This window comes from Molothrus aeneus, chromosome 5, assembly GCF_037042795.1.
Source record: "Molothrus aeneus isolate 106 chromosome 5, BPBGC_Maene_1.0, whole genome shotgun sequence".
NCBI lineage: Eukaryota > Metazoa > Chordata > Aves > Passeriformes > Icteridae > Molothrus > Molothrus aeneus.
The window spans coordinates 54994690-55017383 of NC_089650.1; the positions used below are offsets into that span (position 1 = coordinate 54994690).

At 39.8% G+C, this 22694-nt stretch overlaps 2 protein-coding genes across 2 annotated transcripts; both read right to left on the reverse strand.

The window, feature by feature from the left end:
- Positions 1-12: 12 nt before the first annotated feature.
- Positions 13-10176, reverse strand: GTSE1 (G2 and S-phase expressed 1). Its single transcript, XM_066549795.1, has 11 exons — positions 10132-10176; positions 9445-9528; positions 8696-8759; positions 8016-8619; positions 6994-7144; positions 5445-5822; positions 5180-5252; positions 4456-4704; positions 3123-3321; positions 1376-1516; positions 13-436 (listed from the first exon to the last, which is right to left on the reverse strand). The coding sequence occupies exons 2-11, from the start codon at positions 9521-9523 to the stop codon at positions 353-355; spliced, it is 2022 nt and encodes a 673-aa protein (XP_066405892.1). The 5' UTR covers positions 9524-9528; positions 10132-10176; the 3' UTR covers positions 13-352.
- Positions 10177-20455: 10279 nt separating this feature from the next.
- Positions 20456-22692, reverse strand: TPRKB (TP53RK binding protein). Its single transcript, XM_066549894.1, has 4 exons — positions 22426-22692; positions 21855-21977; positions 21391-21567; positions 20456-20573 (listed from the first exon to the last, which is right to left on the reverse strand). The coding sequence occupies exons 1-4, from the start codon at positions 22564-22566 to the stop codon at positions 20487-20489; spliced, it is 528 nt and encodes a 175-aa protein (XP_066405991.1). The 5' UTR covers positions 22567-22692; the 3' UTR covers positions 20456-20486.
- Positions 22693-22694: the final 2 nt, after the last annotated feature.

Here is a 22694-nt window from a genome sequence, read left to right on the forward strand (position 1 = left end):
ATTTTGTATAGGTTTAGCAAACAATTCATTTATTTTAAATTAAAACTTGTTGTACATAGAGGAATCAAATGACAATGTAAGAAGTAAGGAGGCAGGCTTCCAATTCAGAAACTGGAATTACAATTCCAATTTTTTTTGCCTTAGAGCAACAAAGTTTAAATATATCCATTGCAGCACATCCATGAATAAAACCATTATTAGACTGACTGTATCAAGAGTGTTAGAATTCTATTTTGTTAATGCAGTTCATCAGACAATCTACAGCCATCTTCAAAAATTATACAAATGAGGAATAACACCAAAACCACTTCAAAGATCACAGTTGCTAAGAATTCTTCATTTCAGTTCAAATTTAGAACTTCAGTAGAGGGGAATCCAGATTTTCTTTGTTTACATCAGGGCTCAGAGTGATAAGAGGAGAACTCAAATCAATTAGCTGAAAGAAAAACAAACATTTAGCTATTGTAGTCAACTGCTGTGCACAGCTACTAGCAGCTATAATCTCTATCATTCTCAAGTACTTTTCTTGTTTAGGGTTCCTGTTAGTATCTAGAAGACAAATACAAGCACCACACTCAAGCTTTTGTGTTCAGGTTTTTAAAAACATGCTCATTTTTAGACAAGCACAAGCTTCTCAAAAGGTGGTAATTGCCCATACTTACCTTAAAAACCTCAAAGCCTTTTCTAAGTTTCACTGCTATGCATATTGTAGTGACAGTGCCATCCAGACAGGACACAGCACTTCTGAACTCCTCTGAATGTGCCCCCCAAAGTCAGAGTTCTGCAACACTCCTCTTTTGACAAAATTTGAAGGGCCTGGTACTCAACTGAGCCCAACCTTTTGTCAAAGGCTGCATCCTCACAGTTAGCAGCATTCATCTGACAATGATCTAAAGGCATATACCTTCAAGCCACTAATGCATAAAAATGCTTGTAAAATTTAGAGCAGATTCCAACAGCACACATCTTCCAACAGGAGAGGAACTGAACAGGAGAGGCATCCCTTCTTTTTTGATTAAAATGAGCTGCTGCCAAGAACTGAAAATGTGCAAGAAAGGTTAAACAAGAATAAGCATGCCAGCTCTATTGAAGACAACATTCACTTCCTGCTTCAGAAGAGTTTTATTCTGTAACAACTGCTTTAAATACTAACTTCTTTCTCCATCCTTCTCCTTTTCCCATTTGCAGACTGCTCACTGAGCTCTAGTTCAGAACACAGTGCTTTTAAATATGACATTCTCTTAAGAGCACCTAATTATGTATATCCTATTGAGCCAATATTAAATAATTCCTACAGTATTGTGCAACTGCTCTGCAGACAGTTGACATTTTTCTGCTAACATAACTTGCACCAGATGATGTGAATAAAGCTTACCTTTATCTGCCCACATAACACAGGCTTTGCAGAAGTAATCTTACTCACTTCAGGAGTATTGGAAAGGTCAATCAAAGGTCTGCTTTCACATTCAGAAGTGTGTGGGACAGATTTGTCTGCTCCAATATCTAGCAGTAAAGCCTTTGAAAAAAAGAAATTCAGGTTTTCTCCCCTGTTCAGCAAGCTTCCTTCATACACATTGAGGCAACCAATTTAACTTATACAGCTTTAATAATCACAGATTAGGCTTATTTTACAGCTTGGTATCTTTCATTCAGGATTCATTGCACACAGTGTAAAATCCTCAGCTCCTACTCTGTGGCTAGCATCACAGGGAAAATGTGGTAAGGCAAAGCAAAAGAGATCCCTTGGGGTATAAAACAGTTTTTCACTTAAAAGTATAGTTAAATTTAAAACAGAAGATTAGTAACCCTCTTAATATTTAAATTATTTAACTACAATTACTGTGCAATGTTATTTAGCCATATAAACTATTCTCTACAGCTTCACACTCTAGTTATCCTTTTGTCCAGTTTAACTACCCCATACATGTACTAAGCAATTCTGAAACACACAAGCCACCAAGTAAGCTAACAAGGAACATACTGATAAAATAACATCAAGAATTAATCCACAGATTATTCTAAACCTCAGTATTTGTAAATCAATAGCCACTTTGTCAGGTTAATATTTCAGAACTACAACTTTAGCCCCTTCTTCTTAATGCCTGTGGAGTGCCAGCTTTCAACATGAAGCCACTACAAATTCCTGAGAGAGGGGAAGTGTTCACTGAAATAATTACTTGGCACTGAAGTTTACTGCTATATGGACTTTGGGGTTTAATCCTCCCTCCCTGTATGCAGATTTACACTCCTTTTAGGTGACTGAATTTAGCTACAGCAGTGTTTTGGGTTTGGAGGGTTTTTTTAAATCCCTGAAGGAGCTTTATGGCTGCAACACAAACTGCCCTGCATCACTACTTTTCTGATTGAAGCTACAAGGATTTCACAGTACTCTTCCAAAAGTGGAAATTTAACATACAATCTGCAAGTACTTGACAGTGCATTTGAGATAGAAACACACTTAATGGAAATAGTGAACATATGATGTTCAGTGCTAAATATAGGCACTGGAGGGTGCACATGGTTACAGCCAATTGGGCACCACATTATAGAAAAAGACAATGAGCTATTAGAGAGCATCCAGAGGAAGGCAACGAGGATGGTGATGGGCCTGGAGGGGAAGCCTTATGAGGAGCAGCTGAGGGCACTTGGTCTGTTCAACCTGGATAAGAGGTGATGAGGGGAGACCTTATTGTGGTCTTGAACATCCTCACAAGGGGAAGCAGAGAGGCAGGTACCAATCTCTTCATTCTCATGATCAGTGACAGGACTCGAGGAAACATCATGAAGCTGAGTCAGGGGAGGTTTAGATTGGATAGCAGGAAAAGGTTTTTCACTCAGAAGGTGGTTGGGCACTGGAACAGGCTCCCCAGGGAAGTGGTCACAGTACCAGCCTGACAGAATTCAACAAGTGTTTAGTGTGATTCCTGGAGTGCCCTGTGCAGGGCCAGGAGCTGGGCTTGATGATTCTGATGGGTCCCTTCCAACTCAGAATATCTTATTATTTAATTATTCTAACACATTTTAACTTCATGTATACTGGTTTCCCTACTTATCCCTTATCTTGAAATAACTCAAGCACTTTACTTAGTAGTTTTGTAGGAAAATATAGTGTCATTTCTTACCTCAGGTTGTTTCTCTTCAGCCAGCTCATTTTGTACTTTAGCCAGCTCATTTTGTACTTCTGCCTCTTTTAATGCATTTTCTGCTCCTTCTGTAGCAGTTTTCTCTGGAGAGAAGTTAAGTACAAGAGGTAGCACAGCTGGAGGAGATGTATCATCCTCTGACGATGTCTGTGTCTTACTCTCTTGTTTCTGTTTAGAGCTAGGGAAAAGAGCATTAGAAATAACTGAGTTTTTAATCGGCATTAACTGAAGACAGAAAAGCCAATTTCTAACCTCATTGCCTTCTTTTTTACCCCAAGCTTTAATGACCAAAAGGCTTCCCATATTTTTATCCAAATAAATGCTAGTTACCCACAAAATACAAAATACTTTATTCTGCAGAAGAAGTATAGCCTACCCATGCAAAAAAGGGATGATGAAGAATTTAATCTTACTTGACATTTCCATCCAGCCTAAACTTCACACAAGTTATTTTTGTTGGGTTTTTTTTCTAAACTTGGAACAGCTAGCAAATGGGCAATGATTTTGTGTATCACTGAGCAACCCACTTCAGTCTCTGCTGAAAGGAAGTGCTGACACTGGCTGGAGGACATGGGGCTGTAATCTGATTAGTGCGATAAAGTCACTGTAGACAGAATAATTGTTTCCTTGAGAGAAAAGACTATTTGAGACATTTGGCCTAAGTAACACAACACAGTTTTCTGAATCATCAGTCATTCCTACTTTCATACAGTTCCTCTCCACCAGCCATAAAACAGGCCTGCATACATATACATGGCCCTTGTCAGAAGATGCTGGGTGGATAATATGAAGACAGCAACACCACTTTTACAGAAAAGAAAAAAAAAAAAAACCAGAATTAAAACATAAGTAAAACTGCTCAAAAAATAAAGTTCAAGTCAACAAAATCCTTGGCTTTTTGACTGATGTTTAAAAAATGTCATTTTACAGACCACTGGCAACAATATAAAACAAAAATTAAAAGTAATGTGCATTTTAATCAGCTATTTCTCTTCATCAGAAAGCAATAGCAAAACAACACCAGAGCACTGGACACAAGTCTTAATTTTTCCCTTGTTCAAGAAATACAAATAATTTCCTATTAAAGCTGTAATTCTTTAGTGTTAGATATTGACTCACCTCAGTATGGCTTATACCATTTTACCAGTCACAAGTTTTAAAATTTTATTAGGCCTACACAGCTTTTCTATGCTCAAATGGTTTATTCTAGGCCCTTGAAACCCAAGAGTTTCAAGAAACTCTCATCACTAGAGTTCACTAAGAGGCAGTTTGCCTACAATACTCATTTCATACATGAAGATTTCTGTCTTACCCAGCTGTGAAAGTCTTTTTGGCAGAAAAGCTGAAGCTTTGCCGAAGAGATGCAGCACGTGGAGAAGTTTGCAAGCTTGGTACAGTTTTAGGAGTCACTGCTGGGAACCCTGAGATCCGACGGACAGGTGTAGGCAGGCCAGACCGCCTCACGCTGGCAGGAGTCATGGTGGCAGACCTCTCAGGAAAACAAAAACCCTGGAAGGCCTTATCTTCTGAGCCTTTCATAGGAGTGCTGACTGCCATGGCACTAGAAGAGGAACAGGCCTTAGCCAATACCTTCTAGAAACTGTTTGAATAACACTAATCTACCAAATGACAGAAATCCATTCCCTTCGGTCAGTAAGGGAACAGCAGTCACCTTAAGGTTGACCATCACAGCACAGTAAGGACTTTACTCAATCAGAATTCTTTTATGAATTATTTCAGTCTATTTAGCACTGCAAAGAAACCTCTTCTGAATAGAGTTGGGAGGGTTATTTGGTTTAGTTTTGGGTTTTGATTTGTTTTAAATCAGTTCCAATAGGCATGTCTGGATTCCCCTCTACTGGAATTCTGAATTTGAACTGACATGAAGAATCAGTTCCAATCAACGTTGTCTAACTTGGCAGATCTCAAGGGACTAGACAATGAGGTTAGAACTTTTAAAAGACTGTTGTGACACCCAACCATGTTGCATGCTAAGAAGGCTGCCTCAGTGCACTCAATTTTCAGTGAAGCCCTACCTTCCAGGTGTGCCACAAAACGTTAGTCCAAGAGATGGTGCTGCTTTCGGTGCCAACTTGCTTGGTGTTGCATCTAAAGAGAAAATTTTTGTTAATTGCTATCAGATTCATATTTATTTCTTTCATAGCAGTTTATCTTTCAGTCAAATACTAATTCCTTCCCAAAGGTGGACAGAAGTGTAATGAAACAAATAACAAGCCTCCAAGGTAACATTTGCTTTTTATAACCAAAGTAGAAGATAGGTCATACAAAGTATGTGCTTACCTTGAGTCTTCATAGGAGCCTTAGTTTGACTTGTGGAAACAGACAAAACTCTAGCCTTGGGCTTTGGACACAGGCTTCCTTTTGCTGAAGTCCCATCTTTATTCTGCTGACATAGCTGCTGCAGACTGGAAACAGAGCTTGGTCTCTGAATTCCACTGCCTGCAGCCTCAGATGATGCTGCAGAAGCTGAAGATTTAGCCAGGCTTATGGCACTAGGTATTTTGGGAGTACTCGCTGATCTCACTTGCTTCCTGAATTTCTCAGTATTGGCAGCCTGCAGAGATGACACTGTGGTAGGTCTGACAAGGGCCAGCCTGCTTGTACCAGTTGAAAGCTTAGAGCCACTCACACTAGCTTTTGATGACATGTTTGATTTTCCTGAAATAGAAAGTTGTACTTCTATAGTTTTTGACTAAGCAGAATAATTATACTAACACAGGAAAGAAAAGCAGCAATCGACAGCATTTAAATTCAGGTTCAAACAGCTCAAGTTTAAGGAGAATATATTCAACTACTGAAAATTTATTCCTCAAATTCTTTGGCAATTTTATTTTATAGTCTTCTCACCAAATTCCTGAATTACTGCAATCAAGTGAAAGAATATTCTTCAAGGAATGCTGGAAGAGCTTGCAGATTCAAATCACTTCCAGCATTTACTTCCAGCAGAGCTGGCCCTGTTCCCTTAAGCAGCCTTTCAAGGAGGTTAACAGTTTGAGTTACACTGATTAACACCACAGGCTAAACTACCACACAAGCATTTTTCCCAGACTTCTGTAAAGTTCTTACTTTCAACCTGTAGGTTACTTTCATTAACAGGATGAATCTTGATTAGACAGTTCTATTGCATAAAATAGTTCATACTAAGCTTTTAATAATATGCTATTATTCTCCCAGAAAGAAGGTGCAAAATAAAAATTTGCTCAAACTTTGTATTTTGACAGATGAACAAGAACTGTAGTCCTTACATCTGTTAGTACTTCTAGGAGACTATTTTACTGATCTTTTGAGGCTTACTGAAATGGTCAAATTCATGGTCTCAACACAATACAAGCCTCTTGACTGTGGTATCTCCCCAAAGGTGTTTTCTCCATCTGCTTGAGTAAATAATGCTCATCCTTTATTTAGGCTTATAGAAACATGGGATAATGCCTCCCCATTTCCTTCCAAATTTCAGTTGTTTTGGTGTTTTGTTTTTTCTTTTCATTCCAGTCAGACAAGCTTAGAGCATTCAGAAGCTGACGTTCTTGGCTATAATAGAGGAGATCATGCATAAAGGGAAGAAAATTCCTTCCTTTCTAGCTGTGTCAGATGTTCACATGTAGGCATCAGGTTTGTATGAATCTAGTCAATCTACAAATCATGGATGTCTAACATTTATCTTTAGTCCACAGGGATTTACTGGGCTAGCCTAGAAAATTCTCCATACAAAATACTTCTTAGTGCTTGAATGTACTGAATACCATTAAAACATTTCCAAATCCAAAGTCCAGAAAACGCTCAGCTATTTCAAAATTGATTTGTGGCACAAATCTGTAGTAAGAGCAATTACCTTTTTTGCCTATAGGAGAAATTGGTAAACTTGAATTAAGACTTGAGTTCATGCTGGAAACTGATGATGAAGATGACGATAATGTAGTCTTCCTTGTGAGACCACTGGCAACACGAGGACATTTCAGATATGTCATCTTCCTTAAGCCAGGCTGAACCAAAAGAAAAAAATGCCCTATTTAACACATTATTTCGCCATTATTTGTCTTGGCATTGTTACTTTTTACTTGTGAATTTTAGAGGAGCTCCTTAACTCAGATTACATTTTAAGAAGTGAATTTTCCGAAGAGACAAATCATTGCATCTGGATTATTGTATAGAATTGGAACATCAGATCTAGGAGGCAAACAGTTATTTTTATTCTTGCCACAAAATTAAGTATGGACTTAAAGGAATTAGAGAATAAAAAGAGTCAGCCTAGGCAGCAGTATATCAGAGTCCTGTTATTTCTATAGGTGATGGTTCTTAAGAAGCCCCTACCATATCTTCAGTAAAATCTGTAATAGATACTAGAGGCCAAGCTATAAAGTGTAGAGCAATAAAATCCAAAAGATATTCTATCAAAAGACTGGGATTTGTGCTCACAAGGTCACTAACACAACTGTTTCCTTGCTATCCCAGGATACATTTCCATTGACAAGGATTAAATAAAGCCACTTTTACACATTAAGTATAAAATTACACATGAAGTGTAACAGTGTAGTGATTTTACCAGCAACACAGCAGTGTCAGAAACCAGTTAGAAGAGAAGCCAAGAATTATAGTATTCACAAAACCAGAATACAAAAGAAATTTACTTGCAAATGCTCTATACTGTCATAATAGACAAAGTAATCAGTTATTATACCATAGTACCTGCCCTCATTTTTTGTTCTATATACATTTTCTGACTAAGGATCTTATGAGGTAGAGAGCACCAGGAGATTAAAGTTTTCTTTTGAAAATAAAAGATTGTAGACAGATTAAATACTCATAAAACACAGACTTCACTTGAAGAAAACGTTGCCCAGAACCTGACTTTACCTTGTCAATTGTCAACAAATTGCTTTTTCCAGAAGCAGATGATGGTTTTGCCATTGGCAGTTTGCAAATTGCCTTTGTATTTGTTTCCTTGGTTTCCCGCTCTTCTGTTAGGGGTAAACTGGCATTTTTTGTAGGAGACACACAAATTTTAACAGGGCTTCTGTTAGGAGGAGCAGGAAGAGCATGCACTTTGCCATCTGACACAAGTTTCTGTGATGCCTTCTGAAAACAAGGTGGCAGCTGACATGCTGGGCTATCCTGCACACAGTATGTCTCCCGTTTAACGGGCCTGGGACTTATTGCTATGTTTTTGTTTCTCAGTATCTTCAGCTTTGACTTTGAGTCCTCCACAAATGTTTCTACAATCTTGTTTTCCTGCTCTTCTGATTGGCTTATTTTGGTCTCCTCGTCCTTGCTTCCAGTCTCTATTTGCAGTGCCAACAAATGAGCTTCTTTGAAAATTTCCACAAATTTCTCTCCTTGAAGTGGGCTCCACATGAGTTTATCATCAAAAGCAGACACACTCCTTTTTGCTTCAATACTGGCAGCAATACATCTTTCTTTGTGTCCCACAGGTCCAACAAAAACTTCATCTTCATTTCCACTACAAAGAAAAATAATTTAGGCCAGCACCGTGCATGTGTCCATTTTAAAGGGTCTACAGTACTTACATAACTTACCTTGTTGAAGAGAGTGAAAGGTCAAAATCAAACTTTTCATCAGTCAGAAGAGGAAAGTCTGAAACTATAAAAAGGACTTTGTCACAGCAGGGATTTGCAATGAAAATGACTGCATTATGCTTTGACAATATGGTGAGTGATGTCAGCTGGCAAAAAGCTTTAGCTACCAAGTTTAGAACGTTAAATTTAGGAAAATATATTTTAGGTCCAAGAAATTTAAGGTACAATTGTGAACATGATCATAATTGTGAGATGCCCAAATATTGTGAAACAGCTTAATGGTAATTTCCAAGCAGTTGTAACAGCAAAATGGAATGCAGCTCATCAGCATCCTCTAATCAAAATAAGTGAGAACATGTAATCTAGAGCTATGTGACAGTGCATGTGTCCCATCATCAGTACTCTTCTTGTTCAGGTTACTACAGAACAGCAGCAGGAATCAGTGAGAAAGATTACTTTTCTTATTAGTTAATATATACCCTAAATAAATCAGCAGCTGATGGATAAGGGAGGAGCTCAGATTAGATGTACAGAAGAGAGGTTGGTAATATCTATCACTATTACACAAGTTTTAGCACCATGCTCCACAAGCTCCTCAAGAGGCTTTTGAGCAACAGCAGCCCATCCAAGGAGGTGAGTACACAGAACACGATGTAAGGCAGACAGAGGATGTCTACAGCTCTGAGCTGGCCTAGCCTATAACAGGGGATATACCACATAGAGAATAATTCAGCATGTTCTCCACCTACCATTGCTCATGCAAATATCCAGCTTTTCTTCAGTCAAATGACTCAGGCTATCTACTGACATTTCTTTTTTTTCCTCCATAGTACCTGGAAAATATAGAAGTAGACATGCAAGAGGTTTAAAAAAACCCAAAACTGAACAACAGGCTCACAGACTTCAATAATACTGCTGAATTAATGAGGAGGTAGACATTCCATTTGAAGACTCTCATATTTAGGGACTGCCACACAGAATCACTGAATAGTGAGGGTTGGAAGAGACCTCTGGAGCTCGTCTAGCCCAATCCCACATCAAGGCAGGGTCACCTGGAGCAGGTTACACAGGAACGCCTCCAAGTGGGTTAGCAATATCTCCAGAGAGGGCGACTTCATGACCTCCCCGGGCAGCCCATTGCAGTGCTCTCCCACTCTCGTTCCTATTCACGCTGAAATGACGCTTGCTGTGGTTTAGTTTAATTTAGTATTCCTACCCGTCCCGTCGCTGGGCACCACCCAAAAGGCGATTTATGGGACGCCACGCAGTTCACCATCCCACCGACCGCCCAACGCCCCACCTCAACCGAGCTCGCACAGGTCCCCCCCGTTCCCCGACCGCGACGGGAAGCGGGGAAAGGCCCCCGGGCACCGCGCTGGGGCTCTGGGGCAAGGCCCGAGCCGGGGTTTCCGCCTCCGCCGTCCCCCCGCGCTCACCGCTCGCCCTTCACCACCACCGCGCACGAGCCGCGCCGCGCGCCCGCCCCGGCTCGGAAAGCGCGCCCCGCTCACGTGACGCGCCCCGCGCGCCCTCATTGGCCGATTCGAAGGATACACCAGCGCTTCCGGTGCATTCTGGGGCTTGTAGTTAGCAGGGGCCCCCAACGGCTGCTCTGCTGTCCCGTCCCCGCCGCTGGCACGGGCCCTGGCCGTGGTGCATCACCCCCGCGGATCGTCCTGGCTCAGCCCGGCTTGCCTGGCCGGCCGCGGTGCTGGCTCAGCTTCAGCAGGGTGTGGGCATTGCCGAAGGTCTCGCCATGAGGCCGTGCTGTTGTGCCTCCGGACACAGGCGCCGTGCTGGCTGCGGTGCGGCCTCCTCCGCGCCCATTCCTTTGGTTTCCTTGACACCTTCGCTGGATATGGTTGTCTTAGTGTCTTAACTTTAGAAGTGAAGCTAAACGGCGGTTCAGCTTGGGCATAAGAAGAATTTAATCACAGCAAGCATGACTAGACATTGGAATGGGCTGGCCGGGCAGGTGGTGGGGGAAAGAGTGGATGTGGCACTCAGTGCCAGGTCTGGTTGTCAAGGTGGTGTTCAAAGTTTGGATTCCAGCCTAAAAGATTCTGTGATATCCCCTTCCATGATAGATGAGTAATGCGATGATTGACTCTCAAAATTAATAGACAAATATCATGTATATAGGTTAAGAAAAGTTTTATAGATTAATAGTTTTACCCCCTCGTGGTTATCAAGGGACAGCTGGAGTTGGGACATCTGGGAGGGCCAGCTTGGCACTATGGCGACATCTGACCTCCAGTCAGGACTTGAGGAAGAGATCTCCACCACTGGACAGTGAAGAAGGGGTTGATGGACAGAACTTTGGGAGGGGTTGAAGGGCTAAAGAGGGGACACCCCCATTGTGAGGGGGCTAAACACATGGTGGGGAAAATATTTTTCTCTCGGTGCTGTAACCTTTTTACTTTATTCAGTCTTCTGTTGTAGTTTTGATAAGGTTTAATAAACCTTCTAAACAATGAAAAGTGAGGAGCTATTTCTCACATTTCTCTGAAGGGGATATATATCTAATCCTGAAGTGGCATAAGGAATAATGACATCCATGGATGTTGGTCCCAGCTACAGACTATTAATTATGAGTTCCATTAAAGCAGCCTGATTGTTAGAATAGTTTTAAAAGCAGAACCATGTTCATAAAAAACACTAGGAAAACACCACTCTTCAGCTTTCTTCTGACACTTAATGCTGTGCAGTGCTTAGTGTGATACTTAAGGTTTTCTCTTCATGCATGCATGGTATGAAAAATTGAGTTCCAGTGGTGTATTCTGTTATAAGTATTTTTAGATGACTAAATCAATCTGCTGGAGCTGAATAAGAATAGTTAATCATAACCTGCAGATTTTTATATAGATAAGATACATCTCTAATCCTTTCTCCAGTTCACCATTTGTCATTTTTTTACCTTTCATGGAGCCCCACAAGCAGTATGTATGTGACACACACGGTAAATGGCTGGGACAAATAGGTTTCTGCTGAGTATTAACAGGCTCACCTCACACTTCTCCCTCCCTTGGGGAGTCCCTCCTGGCTGGCAGTGGTCATGGGGAACTGTCCAGCTTAGTTGCTTCTAAAATAGGCCAATCCTCATTGTCACAGTTTCTGTCTTCCATCTTTTTACATCAGAATTTTCTACCCATTCTCTTTGATGTTTTCCTCATTGCTCCTTGAATTACTCTTATGGATGTAATGATTTCAATTTATTGGTTTCTTTTATTTCTTTCCATTCAATTTCATGTCATTATAATTCCTACCTAGTCTGTTTATTTTGCTTTTTCTTCTCAGTTTTCAAGACTTCATTTCTTTTCATGACAGGAAATTCTTCATTTCCTCATTCCTCAATTTCAATGAGGATCAGTTTGGAAAGGTGTGGTCTATTTCCCTGCACTTGATGTCATCCCATGCCATTTGATCATTTTCCCTTGGTTGCAGGTTTGTTTTGTTGGTTTTTTTTTGTTTGTTTGTTTGTTTTTTTTAAGCATTCCATTCCATCAATTTCTTCTTCTGTCTTTTTGTTTGACTTCATTCTCTGATTTTGGGACTTTTGTAAATGTAATTTTGGTAAATTTTGGTCTTTTTCACTGCACCTCATTTCATCCCAATTGGTTTGGTTGGAATCACTGCATTCCCAAATTTCCTTTTTTTTTTTTTAATTGCATTTTATTTTATCATATCATATCTCCCTTCCAGAGTGTTTTTTACACTTTCTTCTCTGTTTTCAAGATCTCATTGTTGAAATTTCTGAACCAAAGTGAAAAAATTATAAGGTAATGGGGTGACATGAAGCATGGGGAAATGGAACAAACCTTGCTGAACTGGTACAGTTTGAAATCACAAGATTTCATTTCATTTCACAAAATGAAGAATTTCATTTTGTGAAAGGAAATGAAATCTCAAAGTCAGAGAAAAAAGTGAAACAAACAGACTGGGACAGGGTTATAATGACAAGAAATTCAATGGTCAAAAATACAGAAAATTCTGAAACAAAGCTATTGTCATCAGGTGTAGGGAGATGACATGAGTTGCTCCTGTTTGCATGCCTTTTGTAGCTGCAATGTCCCTGAAGTTCTAGGCTTTGTGCTTTTCTCAACCCTAAGCCCGAGCCTAACCCTAAGTGGAACAGGTGAAGCAGGCTGTCACTGGGGCTCAGGTGCCAAGCACCTGGGTGCTGCTGGGCAGAAAGGCGTGCAGGGAGCAATGCTGGAGCAGTGCTGTGCTCCCCTTGGCAGGCCTTTGTAGTTGCAGTGTCCCTGGAGCAGAATACAGCTTTTATTGTTGCATCTATCCATCTATCTGTTATTTAAGAAGAATATTTAAGAAACAAAATCCAAGAGTTGTAACTTCTTATATTCTCAGGATCTGAAAATCTAGAACTGATTCAACTCAGTAATTCTTTACTGATGTCTGAATTCCTTCATCCAAGTCATTGTAATATTTCTGTTTTTCTATATTTAATATATTACTAATAATGAAGAATGAGTCTCTGTCCTTGGTAGCTTCACTGGTTCCAGTGACACAGTTTTAGTCACATGGGTCAACAAACTCAATTTTAATTTTCTGAAGTGTAAGTGATTCTTCCAGGACATATTTGGAAATTACTAGTTGTTTTAATAAAACTAAAAGGAACCAGTTTTATTTTTATAAAAACTTAAATGCTGTAACCAGGACATATGTGAGGGAAAGGCAAAAGCCTTTAGAAATGCACCAGAACTACAAGTTCAGATTTGTCTTAATAGCAATTATATGTGACAATAAGCTGAAAGTAACAGTTAAATGAGAATTACAGTTATTTTAAAGATGATGCAATAACTTGTTTTGGGAAAGAAGGTTTTTGGTCTGTCTTTATAAATTGCAAATTGAAATGTGTTTGTTTACAAGCCCTACAGATCACTACAGGGGAATTGAACTGGTGATTCTAAACCCACCATTAACCCAGCTGGTCATGCAACACCCAGCTTGGGAGGAACTCTGCATTGGCACAGCCTCTTGGTAATGAATGCCTCCAGGTGTCAGGAATAATAGGATGTATGCAACTGTTACTAACCCTGGATGTCAAAATGTGGTGATATTATTGACTGCTTATTGAATGTGATCATATTATAAAAGTCAAAGTTTTTTTTGAAAAGCCGTCTGCTTTTTTCATAAAAAATATTTGAGTATTGCAGCATATGTAATTGATGGTGGCTTGAAATTTCACTCAAGGCAATTTAAACCAAATTGCAGTTGTAGAAAGGAACTAAGTTTTACCCCAAAATAGCTTGTGATCTAATAGAAAGTAATTCTGTTACAGCTCATCCTGCATTTTTCATCACCACCACCCTCCATCTGTGCATTACTTGTGTTGTTATAAATTTGGCAACACTTCAGCAGCAAGCTACTGTTTATAACAAGAGATCCCAGCAGCTAAAAGAAGCCAGTCACTGGGATTACTCATCATTTGCCTTGTGAACTGCTCAAGGGAATTTCTTGAAGAACTGTGTCAAAATCAGCTTCAGAAACCATTAATTTGAGAGCTTTCATTGACACATAAGTGTTCTGAGATTACTGTTGGTCAAGTTGGTGGGCTTGGAAAGAAGATTCTTTTTGTTGGTACTGAGAGAAAATTTTCTCATTTTGTGCAAGGAAACGAGGATAAAATAAGCTTTTTACCTCTCTGCAAGAAGAAATCTGACGCAGTGGGAACTCAATCAGCCAGACACCATGAATGCTTGCAGAAGGTAAGCTGCATATACTGCATTCCCCTCAGGTAGGAACAGAAAAGCAAACTGTTGCCAGAATATTCCTCTCATGGTCTTCACATGATGCTCCCAAATGATCATGAACTGTTATTTGATTTGCAGCTACACATGACAGATTGTCCTGATAAAAATGTTAAATGTCTAATTCTGCAATTACCTTCTGAAAAAGCTCAACAGCAGAACTTCTGTTTTATTGATTAATTCCCTTTTGGAGATTGCATTTCCTAGTCTTTCAGTTTTAACAAATCAGTTTTGACAGTTCTCTTCCAAGTGTGCCTAAGTATGTAATTTGTGGTTTAAAGTTTGTTTTTACTCATAAGCTCTATCTGTGCTAACATTTGTGGTAATCTCTACTGTCACAGTAACAGCAGGAACACTTATGAACCAGACCTGCAATACATCTAATCCATCTCAGACCCCTTCCTAACAAATGTGAAAATCACAAGCTAGTTAATCTCCTTCTGGTATTCCAGTTCAGATGTAATTGTGCACATTAAACATTTCTTTTCTCTTAAAAAAAAAAAAAAGGCGAAAGCAGCAGGAACAAGGATGCAGCACTGGGGCTTAGCAGGCAATTTTCAGTGAAGAAAGTCTGTTGCCATAGGTGAATACTTCTAGTTTCAAACCCTTCGGGAAAGGTAACAAAGCAATGTCAAATGTTACTGCAGAGAATCCTGCAGATGTGCTTTGTGTAGTTACTCCTGACTGGTATCTTTGCCTAATGAAAACCTTGACACAAGTCCCCTCTGAAAAGCAGAGATAGAAAAAAATGCCAAAACAGGATGGGAAGATCACATGCTGTGCTTATTCCCATACATCAAAGCTTTGAAAACTGTAATTTTTTATTTGAACCCCCGCCACTTTCAAAATATTGCAAAATGAAAGGGTATGTTTTTTCTCATACAATGATCTGTATCAATAGTGAGGAGTAAGAACATTGTTTTTCCTCTAACAAGCCCATATCCTGTCACTGTGCCTGTCAGTGGGAGAGAAATACCAAATGGCTGGTAAATGTTTTGCATTTCCAATTATAGAAATTATTTTATTAGCTCCAGACAATCTGAAGAGCTCTTTCCCAAATCTAGTCAATGATTCAATGCACACTCTGGGTTTCATTACAAACACTACTGAACTCTTAATAAAGAAGAATAATTTTAACCTTAATCTTGCTTTTTATTATGTCAGGATACATTCTCTCCGTGCTCACAGACAGAAACCTAATGGAAACAGAAGTGAGAACTGGCACAGCACCTCTGCATTCAAGTACCAGCATGGAGACGATCTTGTTACAGTCCACACCCTTTACACAGTGATCATCATGATCCTTCTAGGGGCACTCTGGGGAGCCTGGTCAAGAAAGGATTCATCCTTATAGCAGCAGTATAGGAACTTTGTCACATATTTAAAGAAGTATTTGTGTCTCAATTATCCATACTCAAGAGGTACAAAAAATGGTCTCAGCGTATTTCAGTTTACTTGAAACTGCTTAAGTGCTTGCTACTTGTGGAAGTGAATCTATGAAGCAATTTAACAAGCCATGTACAGAACATAATTTTGTGAATAACAGAGACCTCTTTGACCTGTACACATTTATAGTACCCTCAGCATGTATATGAAACTTTAAGCATGATATTCTAGAAAGAAGAGTTCAACTTCTGTTTTATTGGTCAATACTTTGTATGTCCACCCCAGCTTTCCATTTGTGAACTTGCTGAGTCTCTACCTCTGCTGAGTTTGCCTGTCCCAATCCATGGTAAAACATACACTGTAAGCAGGGATAATCTGCCGTGTCACAACAACATAGGAAAAAATAATCAACAAACTCAGCTATTGTGCTGGCAAAGGAAGATCACTGAAAAAGTCAAATTCTCATCTCCATTGCTGAAGAGTTTATATGGGACTTGCATCCATTATCTTTAACTTATGGTAATGACTTTGTGAACTCAGGAATAAAATTATGGAATAAGCTGCTTTGTTCTGTGCCTTTGTCACAGAACCAGCTGGCTCAGTCTTCACCTTGTATATATTTATCTGCAACCACCACTTGCTTTTCCATAATTCATGAACATCTCATGGCAGCACCAGCTCCTACGTACACCAGCCCATCACTGATGGGGGGCATTCCATACTCCCACATTTTCAAGGAAGTAATCCCACTCAGACAACCTGCAAGCTTTCTGAACATAGAGCCATTTGGCAGTTTCTGGTCAACTGTTTGCTGGTTGTCTACAGCTGATGAGCACACGTTAGTGGACTGGCAGCTCTGAGGGACAGTGACTGTCCAAGCCTTGGACAGCCTTGGAAGCCTAAACTCAGCTTAAACCCCAAATTTTAGCATTGCCTAAACTAATACACAGTATCCCAATAAAAAAAAACCAAACAAAACAAAAACCACAAAACCCCAAAACTCTGGAAGATATTTAGACATTTTACAGACTCAGATACACATTTGTAATTAGGTAGTACTTGCAGACAACACAATTCTTAAAGTATTGTGTACCCCATTTTGGTATCCATCCATAATCAGGAGGGGTATATAAACTGAAATGTCTCTGAGAAGAGCTCCAGGAGTGTTAACAAGGGTCAGTGTAGCACCAGAGACACCGGTGTCAGCTCTCAGCAGGCAGTGAGGTGCTGGAGTTGCTGTTCCTCCAACCCGTGTAACCCCACCTGCACAGACACCACCTCAGCCTGCTTTAACATGGGAGCAGTGCTTTGCTGATGCTCCCTCGAGAGCAGCACTGTCCTAGGGTGACGTTATGATGCTTGTATCCCCATTCAGGTGTTCTGTTAATGTTGGATATTATGTCTTTAAGACTGGATATTATGGATATTATATCTTTAAGATATTATGGATATTATATCTTTAAGACTGGCTCTGAAGAGGGAAAGTTTTGTTTTGGTTTTCTTATCAGCCTGGCGGGACACAGAGACTGCAGCTTTTGCTTTTTCTGCTTTTGCTTTTCACTTTGCTCTCTCTCGCTCTTGCTTGCTTCGCTTCTGCTTGCTTTTGCTCATTAGCTAGTTTAGCTAAACTGTCCAATTTCTTCCTGGACTGTTTCTCCTTTCCTTTTTCTGACCATTTCGAACCTGGTCCGGACTGGGACCTGGGAAACACCAAGATCCTGCACCTTGCGGCCTGCAGCAGCTGCCCCAGCGCCGGAGGGACTGAGAACGAGTGACCACCCCCAAGAGAGACTTTCTGAATTTGTCATCTCTTTTCAGAGTGTTGCCATCTAGTATTGTTCATTTTGTGTGCTGGGGGGTGCTGTGCTTGTTAAATAAACAGATTCTTTCCACTTCTCTCGGAGGAATCCTTCCCGAACCAGTTGGGGGGAGGGGCCCTAATTTGGAAATTCTCCTCCAAATTTGCCCTAAACCAGGACAAGCACACAAAGGAATACTTAAGAAAACAGATTACTAGAAAATTAAATACATTGTCACAGAACATAGGGACCCGGTCATAAAACATGTAGGGTGAACACTACAAGTGTACACAAAAGGATGGGCCCTCCCTTGTCAATATACATTTGAAATACAAAAGATGGGAGAGGGACCTACACATTCTGACAGCAGCACAAAAACCCACGGTGATCAGGGCTCTGGGACAGGCAATGGCCTCAGTGTGCTGGAAGTCAAACACAAAATCCCAAATGCACCCCACCAAGGGAAAAAAACAAACCTAGAACAATTGACCACACATCATGATGTAGTATTTAATTGTTAAATTTATAAATTCTGCAGGTATAATCCTGCCTCTGAAGCACTGGAGGTCCAAATAAAGTATTGAAAATACTTCAGTTTCCTCTTTCACTTTGTGATAGAGGAGACGAGGTATGAAAGTTCAGAAGTGACTGCTGCAGAACGTTAAATGTTTTGAAAAACATTTTTCTTAAAATTTTGCTTTCCTGGAAAACAGCCTTATTTGATTTAACAGTAACATTAGAGATTTAAATTAAATAATTTTTAATGTGTTCAGAAAGACAACTGTATCTTTGCAGGGTGAACAAAATCTACTTTTATTACCAGTTTTTGTAAATAACTCATTTAACTTGGATAATGCAACCACATCTAGAGAAAACCTGTGGTCTTGCAGGGCATAGACCTGCAACACAAACAGACTCAAATCATCTGCCTGACTGAATGACACTGGAGACTTCAGCTCCCAAAATAATTTCCTGTAAATCCACCCATGAAAACACCTCATTTGGGTCTCACAGTAAATCACAATTTAACTTATGTCAACAGTAATGACCTATTTAATGTCTCTACACAAATGAAATAGATGGAGAGGTAGAAACTGGGAACCCAAGTTTGGAACTTGTGTGTCAAAACTTTATGCAGCAATCATTTGATTACTATTTCTCCTGTACTAAACAGACTGGACAGATGTTTTACATGTGTTCAAAAAAGGCAGTGGTTTAAGTAAGCCTGTCTGCTGATATTTTAAACTAACAAAAACATTGTCGTTCAGCCAGTGAACCTTATGATATATTCCATGTACCAAGTGGACTGTCAGAAAAGGAAAACAAGTCTCTTATTTTCCATGGTCATTCTCACATGCTGATGTGACAGACTTTTGAAGACTCAAGTCCTTCCAAGCTCCATTTTTTACTACTGCATCACATTTCCCTTTAGAGACGATGATGCATTCTGTAAAGCCATCTTTAAAGCAAGATGTCAGCACAGCCATTTGTCCCTAATCCTTTGATAAACCTTGTCATTCCCTTAATATTTCGTAACTAAATTTGCCATTGGTCTGGTTGGTAAGAAAACGATGGTATTTCTACTACTGTGTTTTAACTAAGGGAAGACTTAAATGAAATCAAAATGCAAAACTGAAGCTGTAAATTTCTGTATTAAACACAGAAACACAGCCAAAACCAGGCCTATATGTCAGTTCATTGGTCTGTTTACTGTACTGTTATCAACTCTAAGATCTACTTCTCCTTCAAAATGTATGTGTAAGAATGTGAGGCATTCTCTTCCAAAGATAATACCTCAGAAAACATCAGGAAAAAAAAATGCAGACAGCTATAGTTTTATGCAAATCTTAGAAAAACCATACAGCATAAAAATAACAAACAGTATGGATTTCTACCTAATTAGAACAGTACTTAAACAGGATGCTTGCATGTGATTAAATGATACACATTCACAGTTGTTGCACCTGGTGACTACTGGAAATCAATAGTCCTCCTAGTTCCCTTTGATGGCCTTTATTAGCAGTGGTTCAAAAAATCAAGTTTTATGTCCTTTAAGAATACTTTGTAAGCTCTATTGACAATTTAAGTGGATACAACCTATGGCACAAATTTGTCTGTGAATTCTGCACCTGTAACCAGGCTCTATGAGTTCAGCACCACCATGCATAAATCAGTGTAAAGTAAGTAAAAGCTCCTTATCCTTTAAAGCCAGCAGTGGATGTCATCAGAGTGTCAGGTGCTAACACCACCACAGCATTATCCACACGGACCTCATTCTTCATTGTGCACATCTCTGATGCCCCTGCTCCACTCTGCCACCGGCTGGCATTGGCACCCCTCTGCCCCTTCCTGTCCTCAAAGGGTGGGGAGCAACTCTATCCCAGGAGCACAAAGAGGGAGATGTTGCTGATTGTTTATGGAAAATTTCCTCTTTCTAGTCCATCAGAAATACTTGGGCTGTAAAGATGCCTTTTCTGGCAGTAGTATTGTTAAAAGGATAACATCCATCAGGTTACCAAACCAAAACAAATCAGAGCACAGTTAATAAAAATGATTTACAATGTTTGAACTCTCTCTGGGACTACCAAAACATTTGACAAAAGACAAAATTAAGTACAAATTTCCAAGCCTTTTGTTTAAGTTCAGCTTAAAGTACTGCCAACTCTCCCTTGTCAAGAAAAAGTACCATAATGTCAGTGGCAAATTCTGCTTGGCATGCTCTCTGTGCTTAGAACACAGCTCAGGTCACCCTGGTGTCCAAGCTTGGTTAAAGCTCAGATGTCAATCACACTACTCAGTACTACTTCACTTCCTCTGAAATTTATTTCCATCTTTTCACAAAACATCTTTTGTTGACATTCTGCAAACAACACTATCCAATAAGGTGCCGATTTTTTCTTCCTGTGGAGTGACTTTGTACATCTGCAGAAAAAAACAACAAGAAAAACAGGAAAGATGTATAAGGAAGAAAAGAACTGATGACATACCTTCTAAAACTATGTACCAAGAAAAGATTATTCCCCTCTCCCCCACTTTTATATTGGAAATTCCTATCTTCTTGTGACTGCAAGACAAAATTTGGACTGAAGCAAATTCTGAAACTGCAAGAATAAGGAAAGCTACGAAACTGAGTAAGAGCAGCACTTTTAGCTCCATATGTTAAATGTTATGATCTGTCCAATTTTATTCATATGTCTCTTATCAATACTTTGACAGACATGATAAAGATGATTGAAGTTACTTGAATTTTATCATGTAGAAGACATATGCTTCAAAATACCTATTTAGCATATAGTAATCTGTTAAAAGCATAAATACCCCAAGACAGCTCCTAACAGCTAATTAATCTGTTCCTATTTTAACCACCCCTCCTGGGACTATCTATCTACTGAAGCTTATGAAAATGCTCTGAACTGAAATTTTTAATTAAATTAATATTTGCCTGAAAAACAGGAATCAAAAGTTCTTGGATAGTAGGCAGCAATCAGGAATTTATTTTTATGCTCTAATTCCCTGACAACATTAATAATTCGAAGACTTAAATTTTGTGATGTCAGGGTGTGACAACTAAAATTTGTTTCAACTAAAAAATTCAAAGAAATAATCAACGTCCACTTAAAACAAGTTTTCAGTTGTGCTAAAGAAATACAGATCCTAAGTTAGTTATTTCTGTTGATATTTAATCAGACAACTAAATAAACTGTCCCTTTTCTCCATGTCAGTCCTCTCTTTTCCACACCTTTTTAACTTTGGCAGTGTCTGTTAGCTGAGGGAGTTCATCTAGGGAAACCTGCTGGCCTTCCACCTGAGATGTTATATCTGCCAGATTTACATTCTTGTCTCCATCCACAACCAGCACAATGAGTACTGCTGTGTCACTGTCTGAAATGCCAAACTTTTTAAACGCATCTGAAATCTGAAAAAAGAGAAAAAAATATTATGAGTCACTTTCTCACTACATATAAGGAACCTTTTCAGTTACTGTGTCAGATACGCCAAGACTATAAATTGACAAACATTTTACATTAAAGGAATTCTGACAAGCTACAAACCATAATAGCACATTAGTGACATTAAAAATAACAATTAAAAACTTCTACTAGTAGCTACGTAGAGTGTTAAAGGAATACATGTACTTAGTTTGGCTCTGTGGATCCTAGCAAGCTTTTCTGGCAAAAAATAAATTTGTTCAATGGATCTTACATTGTTGCTTGGTGAAAGGCTGAAAATAATTTCTGCATAGAGTGTTCTAGTCTTCATTTTACCTATCTTCTGTAGATGCACTGCTTTGTTGGCTGCCACAAGAATCTGAAAAGGATCTACAATCTGTAAAACACAACAGAAATTATACAAAAATAATACAGAAATTACTGTTTTGAAATCTGAAAAAAATCCTGACCACTTCATTTTGATAGCCTAATTCTAATTCTAACAAAAAAATACTAGATTCTGAAACTATTTACGGGTTAAATAAGAACAAAGGCACCAAATAGTAAACTTTAGACAGCATAAATTAATTAGCACTAGAGTTTACACATGAAGCAGATTTAAACGCCATCAAGCAGGATGTGAAATTAATCAAAACAATGGTTTTGGCCAATCTTGCCAAGGCTCTGTTTAACAGCCGACCCTTTCCGCTGTAGGACGCAGTAATGAAATCAGAGGCGGGCACTCGCGGGGCCCGGAGGACGCGCAGAGCGGCTCGTGTGACAGCCACGGAGAGCACGGGCCGGCCTGGCTGAGCTCCCGCGGGCATCCACTCGCACTCACTCACCATCGCGGGGTTTATCAGTGCTCCCTCAATGGACCCCTCCATGGCTTTTTTCCGCAGAGCAGCGGCATTTTTCACGTGCTGGAAGAGGAGCAGCGTGACGCTGCGCTCAGGGAACAGCTCCAGCCGGTGCGTTCGCTCCATCCCCGGGGTACCGGCCGCTCGGCCCGTGGAAAACACAGCGCTAACAACACAGAGGCCGCCCACACCGAGGCTCGCCTTCCCACAGGAATGCCCCGGTTCCCGGCCCCGCGTCCCTTCCCGCCCGGCCG

Bases quoted from the DNA above. Each gene is read 5' to 3' on its own strand.
- GTSE1 (XM_066549795.1), bottom strand. From the start codon at position 9,523: ATGGAGGAAAAAAAAGAAATGTCAGTAGATAGCCTGAGTCATTTGACT. The intron at 5,823-6,993 runs GTAATTGCTCTT...TTTCTATTTCAG, and splicing joins TTCTCCTATAGGCAAAAAAG to GAAAATCAAACATGTCATCA. The intron at 5,253-5,444 runs GTAAGCACATAC...TTTTCTCTTTAG, and splicing joins GGCTCCTATGAAGACTCAAG to ATGCAACACCAAGCAAGTTG.
- TPRKB (XM_066549894.1), bottom strand. From the start codon at position 22,566: ATGGAGCGAACGCACCGGCTGGAGCTGTTCCCTGAGCGCAGCGTCACG. The intron at 21,568-21,854 runs GTAAGATCCATT...CTCTTTTTTCAG, and splicing joins GCCTTTCACCAAGCAACAAT to ATTTCAGATGCGTTTAAAAA. The intron at 20,574-21,390 runs GTGTGGAAAAGA...TTTTTTCTGCAG, and splicing joins ACACTGCCAAAGTTAAAAAG to ATGTACAAAGTCACTCCACA.